Source organism: Perissodus microlepis, chromosome 14, assembly GCF_051167445.1.
Source record: "Perissodus microlepis isolate ML-2025 ecotype Zambia chromosome 14, ASM5116744v1, whole genome shotgun sequence".
In the NCBI taxonomy this organism is placed as follows: Eukaryota; Metazoa; Chordata; class Actinopteri; order Cichliformes; family Cichlidae; genus Perissodus; species Perissodus microlepis.
Window position 1 is genome coordinate 10966485 of NC_140474.1, and position 14433 is coordinate 10980917.

A 14433-nucleotide genomic window follows, 5' to 3' on the forward strand; every position below is an offset into this window, starting at 1 on the left:
ACTGCACTCTGGTTTAAAAAGTTGTCTTGATCAGCACTGGGGAAAATGTTCACGATCTGAAATTAGTGAAAATGACCTTTTGAGCGAAGGATTTATTGATAATTTTGACATTAGTAATTTAATATCTAAATAAGATTTAAAAAATGAACTGGCTAAAACTCTCGGACTGTCTGTGAAAACAATCATGACCCCAAATGTTTTAGAGATTTAAGGCTGTTAAACATAAACCAGCAGAGACTAAAAATCTGTGCCAGAACCATCAGACAAGATTACTCAATTGTGGGAGTGAATTTAACGTAACTTTAATGACGTTTGAAGGGACACATCCTCTCATTCTTTCAGTGAGGATTTATGATTAACAGGGACTGAGTTGCATTCAAGGTAACTCTAAATGCTTTTAGGCTCTCTGTGAGTTAGTTGGACGTTATAGCAAATATTTAAAATTGTATGGTGTCAGTATTAAAAAGAAATACTTGCAGGAGTATCTGGATGCAGAACTTTTGAATGCATATGTTGCACATATTAAGATGAATCGAAACCAGTGTAGCTTTGTGAGTTTGCCTTTACTGCAAATGTATAGACATAGGGCGTCGTTACACATTTGTACAATCTCACACAGCTCATTCAGGCTCACTGCCTTTGTCCTGCAGATGTCGCTGTGATTCCAAACACGGTTTTTAAACTGTTTTTAAGAGCAGATGATTTCTCTTTTATTTTCAGATTTTAAAATACTGACTTCACAGTAAAACGTAACAAAATATTGCAAATATATATATATATGGCAAAAATATATCGCATTATTTGCTCAGACTGAACTCATTTAATCAGAAACAGCATCCTTGACAACCCCATAAATCTGATGATGTTGGTGAGCACATGAGCGCAAATTAATTGTTGTGAATGAATCCAGGCTGTATGTATGATATGATGAACAGAGGGCGAAGGCTGATCTCAGATCAGCTGAGAGCCTGCTCCAAATGCCGAAGCGGCACTGTTCAGCAAAACTGAGAGACGCAATTAAAGTCAATGGAGAGGCCCGTACCCTTATATGTATGATATCATTCTGTATGATATCATTAAAAAAAATGCAGAAAAAATAGATTTAAGGTTTTTGTGGCTTTATTTCACTATGTTGGATGCAGGATCACTGATACAAAACATACTAAGTCACTTCCCGCTAATTTATACAAATAACTCAATAGTTCTTCTGTGGAAGTGTTTCTAATTTTGTGAATGAATCTTTTGGTCATGAGAAATCAAACATTGGCTTGATTGTGTCGTGGTCTGGGTGAGTGCTGGGGTTTTTCCACTGAGTCACAGTTCCACCCCTGGGCAGAGTCACTGCTTTCCTGCATGTCTCCACACCTGCTGGCAATTGAGCTGCCAGTACTTAAGACCAGCGCTCACCACTCCTCTTCGCCAAGTCTTCAGCTAACCACAGTTAGTGCTGGTCACCATAGTGGTTCACTGAAAGAGATTTTGTTCGCAAGAGGATTATATTCAACCTGTGCTTTTTCTTCCATCAGCTATCCTGTTGTCTGCCACCTCCATCTCCTGGCAATACACACTTTCATCCTGAAGCTGGTTTGTACTTGGCAGCTCTTTGCGTCACAGCACCTCTCGGATTCACTCGCCTGCCTGCCCTCCTGTTACAGTACTCAATCGGACCACCATCTCCTGGAGACCAAAAACTGCTCACTTGGACCACTCACCCCTTCCTTGCCATTCCTCCACCTGCCAAAGTAAGAATGTTTCTTTATGGTTCACACTCACCAGGATTTACAGACTCAATCACTAAAACTTGTCTCCTCTCATTCTAGTGTTCAGAGCCTCCAGATCATGTTTCCTGCCCCGTGCCCCTGTACATATCCCCTCGTCACAATTCTCTGGTGCTTTCGTAAATCTAGTGTTTCTCATAGTTTAGCGTCACTCCTGTTTACCACCGTAATTGAAGTCCCATGTTATTCCTCATAGCTCACAGTATTTGTCAGGCCCTAGGAAATAAAGTTCTGTTTATTACACTCGTCCGTGCCTCTGTGTATGATCTGCATTTGAGTCTGGTTGTCGGGTTCGGCCTTGGCCGTGACAGATTGTGGTGGATTTTTGCAGTGTTTGAGCTGGAATAAGCTCAATATTTATGGTATTTATATGAGATACGGGTTTCCTTAAATCAGTCTAATATTCTAACTGATACTTTGCCCATGGAGGACTTTGGCAGATGTTAATTTAATACTTTATACACAGAATTCTTATCTTTTTTCATTTTGTTCCTTTCTTCTGGTGAAAATTTTTTGTTTTGTGCATAAAAATGCCATTTTTATTATTAAGATTTTATTATTTTCAGTCTGAAGACCCTGTTTAACAATACTGTATCTTCGCACAGTTTTTATGCCAAAGTATTTGACCTGCACACAGAACTTTACAAAGGTCCAGCGGTCGCAATGGCCAACCCTCTGGTGGCTTGTACTTTGATCAAAACTCTTCATTCAGAGTGGCTGAATGTTGTCTACAGCAATGAAGCCCTCAAGAACCTACAAGGCTGCCCCTCTGCCTTCTTCAAAGACACATCTGTCCCCTCATCTCCGCTGTTGCCACCCAACCCCTCCCCATTCACCTTTTGCCCCTCTGCTGTCCAGTCCTCAGGTCCAGTTACAAGGAGGAAGAGGCTAATCTTGAAACCGGAAGACCTTAAGACTTTTCCCAAAAGTCTTCCCAAAAAGTTGATTCTGTTCATCTGATCGTGACATTTTCAGTGGGAGAAACATTTCGTCACTCATCCAAGGGACTTCTTCAGTCTCAGCTGACTGTAGGTTTCCCCAACTTTATAAACAGAACATTTGGATAATGACTGAAACCGGCACCACTGATTAATAATGGGTGGAAGGTCAGTTTATTGATCATTCAAATGCAAATTGATTAGTCACCACTGATCAATGGCCATGAGTACCATTCACAGAGAGTGACTGGTATTCAATGGTACTCAATGGCTGCAATCACAGTACTGTAAGATGGTGAAAGATGTACCCTTGGGCCCCTCCTCGATTCAGAGATGGTCTTTCCCTTTTCATGTGTCCATCCTCATCGTTGGAAGACTGTCCACTGTCCTGTAGGTGTAAATGGACTGCGGAATCCTGGCCTGAGGAGTTAGCTCTTCTGTGTTGTGCCATCTTCTTAGCCAGAGGTTGTTTGGTTTCCCTGATGTATAAATCACTGCAATCCTCCTGGCACTTACTGCAACAGCATACGCTATATTACCATATTAGAGGCCAGATCCTTGGACCAGTTTTTTCTGCAGTGTGTTTTGGGGTTGGAAAGCAGAGGAAACGGAGTAATATAAGTGGCACTCATAGCAACTGTTGAATTTGCATATCAGAAAATGAACTGACCGTACAGCCCATTGTTTGTCAGTGGTGCTCATTTCAGGCATTGTGCATATGTACTGTTTATAAAGTTGGAGAAACCTGCAGTCAGCTGAGACTGAAGAAGTCACTTGGCTGAGCAACAAAACTTTTCTCCCATCCAGATAAACAGAATAATTTAGAGGGGGTTTCCTTACCTGGATGACTGAACATGCATCAAGACAATATAAACTCTGTAACTATAACACTGACAGTATTATGAGGGAATTGCTTTGCTGGTCCAGGCCACTTAAGGTAAAATTGCACTGCATGTGGCACAATGAGTCCTGCTTTATTACATTGTTAGTAAGAAACACTTAAAGGCCCATGTTTTACTCTTAGCTCAGAGTGAATATGATGATATAGTAAACTTGTTTCATATTAACATTTACCAGGTGTACTAAACCTAAAAGCTGGATTAAACTAAAAGAAAAACTATGAACAGACAAATTAAAAATACTTTGATGCAACCGTGTAGAAAATAATTATAAAAAATGATACAGAAGTCTGCCTTAAATTAACCTTTCATATTGAGCCTGTCAGTGTAGGGTTATTGAAAGAGGCCTCACCAACATCCCCACATCACAAACTGTCTCTACACTGACTTCCACAGTCATTCTTAAAATTTAGTTGTACATAAATGTGGTCAAATGCCATCGCCCAGACGTTCACAAGCAGTTTATACAAGAAACAGCTGGCCCAATTAACCACGATCATTTGCAAGGTGTCCATTCAGCAAAGTCAGTGTAATGTAAGGGTCAACAGAGAGAGTTGGACCCCAAAAGCAGACACAATAGACCAAGGTTTCCAAACACTGAAATCTTTATTCAACACAAAGAGGTCTGGGATGAGAGCAGGGCATTGAAAGGTAATCATGCAGGTGCAGCAGCAACTGTAACACAAGGAGAGGAGGGTTATAAGCAGGCACTGAGAAAGATAGAGGATATTGCTGGGTGTGTGTCGGCGGGCAGGACGGCAGGCAGGTGAGTTCTTTGATCCTTTTCAGATTTCCAATGAGCAATGGGTTGGCAGCAGCAATGGGCAGGTGAGTAGTCACGGGTAGCAGATCTGCACCAGGAAATCCAAGGAAGGAACTGGTTAGTGTGGGTAGTGATCCAGAAATGCCAAAGACTGAAGACAAAGAGAACAGTAGGTTAACACAGGATGTTACAAAGTTTAAACGAAGCATTGAGGCTGATTTACTGCTAAAGAATAGCTGACAAACTGGCGAAGACTGGAGGTGTGAGCTGGTCCTAAATACAGGTGAGCTAATTACTTACGATGCACTGCAGGTGAGGAGAAGAGGACGCATGAAACTGGAACGCCCCAGGGTGGAGATGGAGCTTGCTGCTCTGAAGAGGAAAAAACAATTTGTAGAAATACAAATTGAGAACATTTTGCCTAATTTGACGGTTGCAACTGCTGCTTTTGATGCCTTGCAATATAGAACCACTTGTTTGTTTAACTTCCTTTCATGGATCCTGTGATAAAAGGTGCTTTATCCTTTTCCCCTACAGTAATCTGTAGTTAATGAGAACCGTGATGCTTAATGACGATAGCATGAAATTAATTTATCTTTGGGGAATCAGCACTGAGTCAAACATAAGATAACCGATGCCAAACAGATCAGACAAGAGAAGACCATCTTTGACACTTTGATTGTTGAAAACATGTTGTGTGCTGAGAAGAAGAGAAATCTGAGCTCTTCTGTCAGACAAAGTCATTGTTATTAGGTGAGCGAGGCACTGTCTCATTTTAATGGGTAAATGGTTTGTATTACAGGGTGATTTGACTTTACTGATTACTTTATTAACATGAGGCAGCTAATTTCTGTTGTAAATGTAAATGATATTATGCATTATGTTTTATTTTATCTTGTGTATATGGAAGTTTAAGTTGTGCTTTTTTTTAACAGGTGTGCTGCAACTTAAAGCTGCAGAATGCAGAATCTGACTGAACTTCCTTTGAATGCAACTTCCCAAAAAAGCCTGTCTGTTATCATCAAAGTATGCGCAGTTATCCCCTTCTTCTGCACCTTCTTCTACTGCATTGTTGTCATGCTGCATGTGTTTGCATCTCACAGGCAGTTCCTAAACACCCCACGTTATATCCTGTTTGCCCACATGTTGATCAATGACACCCTGCAGCTTCTGTCCTCTGTGCTGCTTTTCCTACTTGTAATGGGTCAGGTAAAATTTCCCGTTTTCTATTGTTTTCCTCTGCTGTTCATATCCACTGTTACTTATCAGAACACACCTTTAATCCTGGCCGCAATGTCCCTGGAGCGTTATGTTGCCATCTTCTATCCCCTGCAGCGCCCGGCCGCCTGGCGCTCAGACCGTATCTGGATCATTAATCTTTGTCTGTGGCTTATAAGCTGCATTTTCCTCATCATCGAGTACTCCATCGGAAAGCAGCGTCCTGCTGTAGATGTCCTCTCTACAGCTCGACTTTGCATATATTTACTTATCAACTCATCTCCAATCCAAGCATTATTCAGAACTGCTGTGAGTGTGATGTTCTTTGCAGTTGTGGCTGTTGTCATCTTCTTCACATATGTGAGAATCCTGCTGGAAACCAGGAAGCTGAGACAGGACAGAGTATCTGTGAATAAAGCCAAGCACACTGTGCTGCTGCACGGCTTTCAGCTGCTTCTGTGCATGTTGGCTTTCACTCTCCCCATCACTGAGAGTCTCACATTGTTATACACTAACTGGCCAGTGGAAGACATTGCCTTTTTCAATTATTTCTGTTTTATCCTAATCCCACGCTTTCTTAGCCCACTCATCTACGGCTTCAGAGATCACAGTCTGAGGGGCTACATTGGGAAAACATTCCTCTGCTGCTTAGACACAGTCAAGCCCCATTTCAGAAGCAAACAGCAGGACAGCTTGTCTGCTTCTTGAAAAAAACAGTTTAGACTCCTGCAGAAAACCTGTTCAGAGTATCTGCATCTCTGTCTGTCGGTTGCCCAAATGAACAATAATGAACAGTAATTTTTTATGCTGTGATTATTTTTTTCATTCACACTGTCCATGAACAGATTCCTTCTTATACTGCACGTGGAACAAACTATCATGAAGTGACAGTAAGTGGAAAAAGTTACACTGAAGCGAAAACAAACTCTTTGTATTACTGTTCCTCCTCTAAAGCTCAACATATATACATATATATAAAAATGCTAAATTAAGATATCCACTTTATTTGTCCGATTAATATGTTTCTAAAGCTTCATATTACCTTCACATATTTTTGCACAGAACAGGGAATCTGGCTCATAAAAGGGGCTCTGTAATTATCAGGTAAATATTTACAGTAAATAAAAAAAATTTCAGTGGTAATTTGAGCACATAAATATTGATTTGACTTCTTTTCCTTAAAAAGGTTAAAAAAATGGTGTCTAAAATCTTAATAAGAAACTCGTCATGTTGGTCATGTGTTTGTGTCAGATTGCATGTTTGACTAAAAGTGTGATATTTGCACTAATAAATGTTTGACAACTTCATTACACCCCTAACCTACAATAGTTGTTTGAGTTTAGAGCGAATCTCAGAAAATACTTTTTTATTCTTGTTTCAATTTTGTCACTTTGTTAAAAAAAAATGAAATAAGTCCACCATTAAAAGATGTGCCTTTATACTGGAAGGAAATTCTATAAAATTGTGATAAAATGTCTTTATCATCTCAGTTTCATTTTTTAACACCTTGGTTAGTATTATCATGAAATCATCTTAAACTGCACTCTGGTTTAAAAAGTTGTCTTGATCAGCACTGGGGAAAATGTTCACGATCTGAAATTAGTGAAAATGACCTTTTGAGCGAAGGATTTATTGATAATTTTGACATTAGTAATTTAATATCTAAATAAGATTTAAAAAATGAACTGGCTAAAACTCTCGGACTGTCTGTGAAAACAATCATGACCCCAAATGTTTTAGAGATCTAAGGCTGTTAAACATAAACCAGCAGAGACTAAAAATCTGTGCCAGAACCATCAGACAAGATTACTCAATTGTGGGAGTGAATTTAACGTAACTTTAATGACGTTTGAAGGGACACGTCCTCTCATTCTTTCAGTGAGGATTTATGATTAACAGGGACTGAATTGCATTCAAGGTAACTCTAAATGCTTTTAGGCTCTCTGTGAGTTAGTTGGACGTTATAGCAAATATTTAAAATTGTATGGTGTCAGTATTAAAAAGAAATACTTGCAGGAGTATCTGGATGCAGAACTTTTGAATGCATATGTTGCACATATTAAGATGAATCGAAACCAGTGTAGCTTTGTGAGTTTGCCTTTACTGCAAATGTATAGACATTGTACAAATGTGTAACAACGCACTATCTCACACAGCTCATTCAGGCTCACTGCCTTTGTCCTGCAGATGTCGCTGTGATTCCAAACACGGTTTTTAAACTGTTTTTAAGAGCAGATGATTTCTCTTTTATTTTCAGATTTTAAAATACTGACTTCACAGTAAAACGTAACAAAATATTGCAAATATATATATATGGCAAAAATATATCGCATTATTTGCTCAGACTGAACTCATTTAATCAGAAACAGCATCCTTGACAACCCCATAAATCTGATGATATTGGTGAGCACATGAGCGCAAATTAATTGTTGTGAATGAATCCAGGCTGTATGTATGATATGATGAACAGAGGGCGAAGGCTGATCTCAGATCAGCTGAGAGCCTGCTCCAAATCCAGAAGCAGTACTGTTCAGCAAAACTGAGAGACGCAATTAAAGTCGATGGAGAGGCCGGTACCCTTATATGTATGATATCATTCTGTATGATATCATTAAAAAAATGCAGAAAAAATAGATTTAAGGTTTTTGTGGCTTTATTTCACTATGTTGGATGCAGGATCACTGATACAAAACATACTAAGTCACTTCCCGCTAATTTATACAAATAACTCAATAGTTCTTCTGTGGAAGTGTTTCTAATTTTGTGAATGAATCTTTTGGTCATGAGAAATCAAACATTGGCTTGATTGTGTCGTGGTCTGGGTGAGTGCTGGGGTTTTTCCACTGAGTCACAGTTCCACCCCTGGGCAGAGTCTCTGCTTTCCTGCATGTCTCCACACCTGCTGGCAATTGAGCTGCCAGTACTTAAGACCAGCGCTCACCACTCCTCTTCGCCAAGTCTTCAGCTAACCACAGTTAGTGCCGGTCACCATAGTGGTTCACTGAAAGAGATTTTGTTCGCAAGAGGATTATATTCAACCTGTGCTTTTTCTTCCATCAGCTATCCTGTTGTCTGCCACCTCCATCTCCTGGCAATACACACTTTCATCCTGAAGCTGGTTTGTACTTGGCAGCTCTTTGCGTCACAGCACCTCTCGGATTCACTCGCCTGCCTGCCCTCCTGTTACAGTACTCAATCGGACCACCATCTCCTGGAGACCAAAAACTGCTCACTTGGACCACTCACCCCTTCCTTGCCATTCCTCCACCTGCCAAAGTAAGAATGTTTCTTTATGGTTCACACTCACCAGGATTTACAGACTCAATCACTAAAACTTGTCTCCTCTCATTCTAGTGTTCAGAGCCTCCAGGTCATGTTTCCTGCCCCGTGCCCCTGTACATATCCCCTCGTCACAATTCTCTGGTGCTTTCGTAAATCTAGTGTTTCTCATAGTTTAGCGTCACTCCTGTTTACCACCGTAATTGAAGTCCCATGTTATTCCTCATAGCTCACAGTATTTGTCAGGCCCTAGGAAATAAAGTTCTGTTTATTACACTCGTCCGTGCCTCTGTGTATGATCTGCATTTGAGTCTGGTTGTTGGGTTCGGCCTTGGCCGTGACAGATTGTGGTGGATTTTTGCAGTGTTTGAGCTGGAATAAGCTCAATATTTATGGTATTTATATGAGATACGGGTTTCCTTAAATCAGTCTAATATTCTAACTGATACTTTGCCCATGGAGGACTTTGGCAGATGTTAATTTAATACTTTATACACAGAATTCTTATCTTTTTTCATTTTGTTCCTTTCTTCTGGTGAAAATTTTTTGTTTTGTGCATAAAAATGCCATTTTTATTATTAAGATTTTATTATTTTCAATCTGAAGACCCTGTTTAACAATACTGTATCTTCGCACAGTTTTTATGCCAAAGTATTTGACCTGCACACAGAACTTTACAAAGGTCCAGCGGTCGCAATGGCCAACCCTCTGGTGGCTTGTACTTTGATCAAAACTCTTCATTCAGAGTGGCTGAATGTTGTCTACAGCAATGAAGCCCTCAAGAACCTACAAGGCTGCCCCTCTGCCTTCTTCAAAGACACATCTGTCCCCTCATCTCCGCTGTTGCCACCCAACCCCTCCCCATTCACCTTTTGCCCCTCTGCTGTCCAGTCCTCAGGTCCAGTTACAAGGAGGAAGAGGCTAATCTTGAAACCGGAAGACCTTAAGACTTTTCCCAAAAGTCTTCCCAAAAAGTTGATTCTGTTCATCTGATCGTGACATTTTCAGTGGGAGAAACATTTCGTCACTCATCCAAGGGACTTCTTCAGTCTCAGCTGACTGTAGGTTTCCCCAACTTTATAAACAGAACATTTGGATAATGACTGAAACCGGCACCACTGATTAATAATGGGCTGCAAGGTCAGTTTATTGATCATTAAAATGCAAATTGATCAGTGGCCATGAGTACCATTCACAGAGAGTGACTGGTATTCAATGGTACTCAATGGCTGCAATCACAGTACTGTAAGATGGTGAAAGATGTACCCTTAGGCCCCTCCTCGATTCAGAGATGGTCTTTCCCTTTTCATGTGTCCATCCTCATCGTTGGAAGACTGTCCACTGTCCTGTAGGTGTAAATGGACTGCGGAATCCTGGCCTGACGAGTTAGCTCTTCTGTGTTGTGCCATCTTCTTAGCCAGAGGTTGTTTGGTTTCCCTGATGTATAAATCACTGCAATCCTCCTGGCACTTACTGCAACAGCATACGCTATATTACCACATTAGAGGCCAGAACATTTTGCCTAATTTGACTGTTTCAACTGCTGCTTTTGATGCCTTGCAATATAGAATCACTTGTTTGTTTAACTTCCTTTCATGGATCCTGTGATAAAAGGTGCTTTATCCTTTTCCCCTACAGTAATCTGTAGTTAATGAGAACCGTGATGCTTAATGACGATAGCATGAAATTAATTTATCTTTGGGGAATCAGCACTGAGTCAAACATAAGATAACCGATGCCAAACAGATCAGACAAGAGAAGACCATCTTTGACACTTTGATTGTTGAAAACATGTTGTGTGCTGAGAAGAAGAGAAATCTGAGCTCTTCTGTCAGACAAAGTCATTGTTATTAGGTGAGCGAGGCACTGTCTCATTTTAATGGGTAAATGGTTTGTATTACAGGGTGATTTGACTTTACTGATTACTTTATTAACATGAGGCAGCTAATTTCTGTTGTAAATGTAAATGATATTATGCATTATGTTTTATTTTATCTTGTGTATATGGAAGTTTAAGTTGTGCTTTTTTTTAACAGGTGTGCTGCAACTTAAAGCTGCAGAATGCAGAATCTGACTGAACTTCCTTTGAATGCAACTTCCCAAAAAAGCCTGTCTGTTATCATCAAAGTATGCGCAGTTATCCCCTTCTTCTGCACCTTCTTCTACTGCATTGTTGTCATGCTGCATGTGTTTGCATCTCACAGGCAGTTCCTAAACACCCCACGTTATATCCTGTTTGCCCACATGTTGATCAATGACACCCTGCAGCTTCTGTCCTCTGTGCTGCTTTTCCTACTTGTAATGGGTCAGGTAAAATTTCCCGTTTTCTATTGTTTTCCTCTGCTGTTCATATCCACTGTTACTTATCAGAACACACCTTTAATCCTGGCCGCAATGTCCCTGGAGCGTTATGTTGCCATCTTCTATCCCCTGCAGCGCCCGGCCGCCTGGCGCTCAGGCCGTATCTGGATCATTAATCTTTGTCTGTGGCTTATAAGCTGCATTTTCCTCATCATCGAGTACTCCATCGGAAAGCAGCGTCCTGCTGTAGATGTCCTCTCTACACCTCTACTTTGCAAAAATTTATTTATCAACTCGTCTCCAATCCAAGCATTATTCAGAACTGCTGTGAGTGTGATGTTCTTTGCAGTTGTGGCTGTTGTCATCTTCTTCACATATGTGAAAATCCTGCTGGAAACCAGGAAGCTGAGACAGGACAGAGTATCTGTGAATAAAGCCAAGCACACTGTGCTGCTGCACGGCTTTCAGCTGCTTCTGTGCATGTTGGCTTTCACTCTCCCCATCACTGAAACTCTCATATTGCTGTACACTAAATGGCCAGTAGAAGACGTTACCTATTTCTGTTTTTTCTGTTTTATCCTAATCCCACGCTTTCTTAGCCCACTCATCTACGGCTTCAGAGATCACAGTCTGAGGGGCTACATTGGGAAAACATTCCTCTGCTGCTTAGACACAGTCAAGCCACATGTCAGAAGCAAACAGCAGAACAGCTTGTCTGCTTCTTGAAAAAAAACAACAACAACAAAAAAAACGGTTTAGACTCCTGCAGAAAACCTGTTCAGAGTATCTGCATCTCTGTCTGTCAGTTGCCCGAATGAACACCGAGCAATTTTTTACGCTGTAATTATTTTTTCCATTCACACTGGCCAATAACAGATTCCTTCTTATACTGCACGTGGAACAAACTAATAACCTAAAACCAGTCTTCATGAAATGACAGTAAGTGGAAAAAGTTACACTGGGGAGAAAACAAACTCTTTGTATTACTGTTCCTCCTCTAAAGCTCAATCTGGAAACACAAACAGGCAATATATTTAAAAAATATATCCAACAGATCCAGTTTATTTGTCTGACTAATATGTTTTTAAAGCCTCATATTATCTTCACATATTTTTGCACAGATCAAAGAATCTGGCTCATAAAAGGGGCTCTGTAATTATCAGGTAAATATTTACAGTAAATAAAAAAAAAAAAATTTCAGTGGTAATTTAAATATTGATTTGACTTCTTTTCCTTAAAAAGGCCAATAAAAGGTGTCTAAAATCTTAATAAGAAACTCCTCATGTTGGTCATGTGTTTGTGTCAGATTGCATGTTTGACTAAAAGTGTGATATTTGCACTGATCAATGTTTGACAGCTCCATTAGATCTCTAACCTACAATAGTTTAGAGTGAATCTCAGAAAATACTTTTTTTGTTAAAAAATAACTGTACTATTAAAAGATGTCACTTTATACTGAAAGGAAATTCTACAAAATTGTGATAAAATGCCTTTATCATCTCAGTTTTATTCTTCAACACTTTGGTTAGTATTATCATTAAATCATCTTAAACTGCACTCTGTTTTAAAAAGCTGTACTTTGTGAACATTTTCTGCAGTTTTAATCAGAAATTGTGCGAACCATAATGCTTTGACCTTTTAATCTAAGCATTATTGATAAGTTTGACATTTAGTAATCACATGTTTAAAATCTTATGTTGTCAGTATTATAAAGAAATCCTTGCAACAGTATTTGGATGCAGAACATTTGAATGCATATAATGATATTGTTTCTTTTCAGACTTTGATGTTTACTGCATTTCTTTGAGGATGATTATCACGTGATGTTAATAAAACTGAACACAGAATAGAGTTGTTGAAAGTCTACAGCAGTAGATAAAAAATTTTCTTCTCGGTTACCCAACAAATTTGTTGTAGATTAGTCTTAAAAACGTAATTCCACAAATTTTTAATCTGAGAATCTCTTCATCATTAATATCACAGTCACAGCCTTCCTTACTTTACAATAAGTCATTGTCTCCTGCTTGTTACTTTTGCTGCACATGGCATCGCAATTCAATGGCAATCTGAAAATATCTTCATATTAATAATAAAAGAAAATCTTTACACAAGACTAAAATAGTCCTTACAATGAATTAAATACATTTGAGTTTGTTCTGGTTCGGTTTAACTCATTTTTAACTGCAGGCTGAATATTTAAATTGATCGTTTACAGCAATGTCAAACTTAAAAATAATAATAATAATTTAGCATGTTTGATACATATTTTCGGCACATAATCTCACTTTAGAAGACCCCCCCCCCCCCCAAAAAAAAAAAAAAAACAACAAAACAAAACAAATGGGGAATAATTTTATTATAGAGGACAACAGAGATAAAATAAATAAATATGCATACTTGTAAACACAGGATCAGTTCTAAAATCTACTGTGAGATTTGCTTGGAAATTTTGAAACCCATTGTGTTTTCCCTCTTTGATGATCTTTTTAGGCAGGTGACCAGTTTTTTTCTTTTTTTAGAGAAATTAAAACAATAAATATTTTATCACTATTTGTTGTGTTAATAAAATTTCTGAAATGACTTTGCATCCCATACTGTACACTGCTGGTAGATTCATTTCTGGAAAGGTACACACTGCTCAGAATAAAAAGAGTCATGTATGCTTTGATGTCTTTCTGATTTACTTGCTTTCAGTTGTCTTTATAAGTCTGTTTCCCCTCCACTTTCATCGCAATTAACACTACTGGACTCAGTCAAGAATAGGTCAAAGCAGTAATTGATGTCACCAGTCCAGGATACGTCATAGTTTTTTGGTTCTGTGATCATCCTGATGACATTTTTAGCTGAAAGCCAAACTTGATTCTCAGGTGGGGATTTCCCCTTCTTTGAGTGACATAAGCCTCAACATAGCCATTCTCCTCATCACGGAGTTCCTTCTCATCAGTCATTTTTTAGCCTAGATTGCACAGATTATATTCCATGCCATCTTCCGCTTTTGACACTTCCTTATCTAATCCATCCTCACTGCTAGTTTCCTGGCCCTCCTCCAACCACTGTACTGATCAAAAATCACCACCAGGGAGGCGCAGTCCGTCTTTTAGGGATCCTTGTTGTGGCACTTCACTGCTGCAGCTTGGTTGTTGCGCAGAGCTTTGTCCTGCAGATGTCGCTGTGATTCCAAACTCAGTTTTTGAAGAGCAGATGATTTCTCTTTGATTTTCACATTTTAGAAAATTGACTTCAAAGTAAAACTAAAC

General features: G+C 39.4%; 2 protein-coding genes across 2 annotated transcripts; both read left to right on the plus strand.

Annotated features, from left to right (window-relative positions):
- The first annotated feature begins 4858 nt into the window (after window positions 1-4858).
- On the plus strand, window positions 4859-7900 carry LOC146373469 (odorant receptor 131-2-like). Its single transcript, XM_084951335.1, has one exon. The coding sequence runs from the start codon at window positions 5339-5341 to the stop codon at window positions 6302-6304; it is 966 nt and encodes a 321-aa protein (XP_084807461.1). The 5' UTR covers window positions 4859-5338; the 3' UTR covers window positions 6305-7900.
- Window positions 7901-9555: 1655 nt separating this feature from the next.
- LOC146373470 (odorant receptor 131-2-like) lies at window positions 9556-13377 on the plus strand. The gene has a single exon (XM_084951081.1). The coding sequence runs from the start codon at window positions 10937-10939 to the stop codon at window positions 11900-11902; it is 966 nt and encodes a 321-aa protein (XP_084807207.1). The 5' UTR covers window positions 9556-10936; the 3' UTR covers window positions 11903-13377.
- Window positions 13378-14433: the final 1056 nt, after the last annotated feature.

Bases quoted from the DNA above. Each gene is read 5' to 3' on its own strand.
- LOC146373469 (XM_084951335.1), top strand. From the start codon at position 5,339: ATGCAGAATCTGACTGAACTTCCTTTGAATGCAACTTCCCAAAAAAGC.
- LOC146373470 (XM_084951081.1), top strand. From the start codon at position 10,937: ATGCAGAATCTGACTGAACTTCCTTTGAATGCAACTTCCCAAAAAAGC.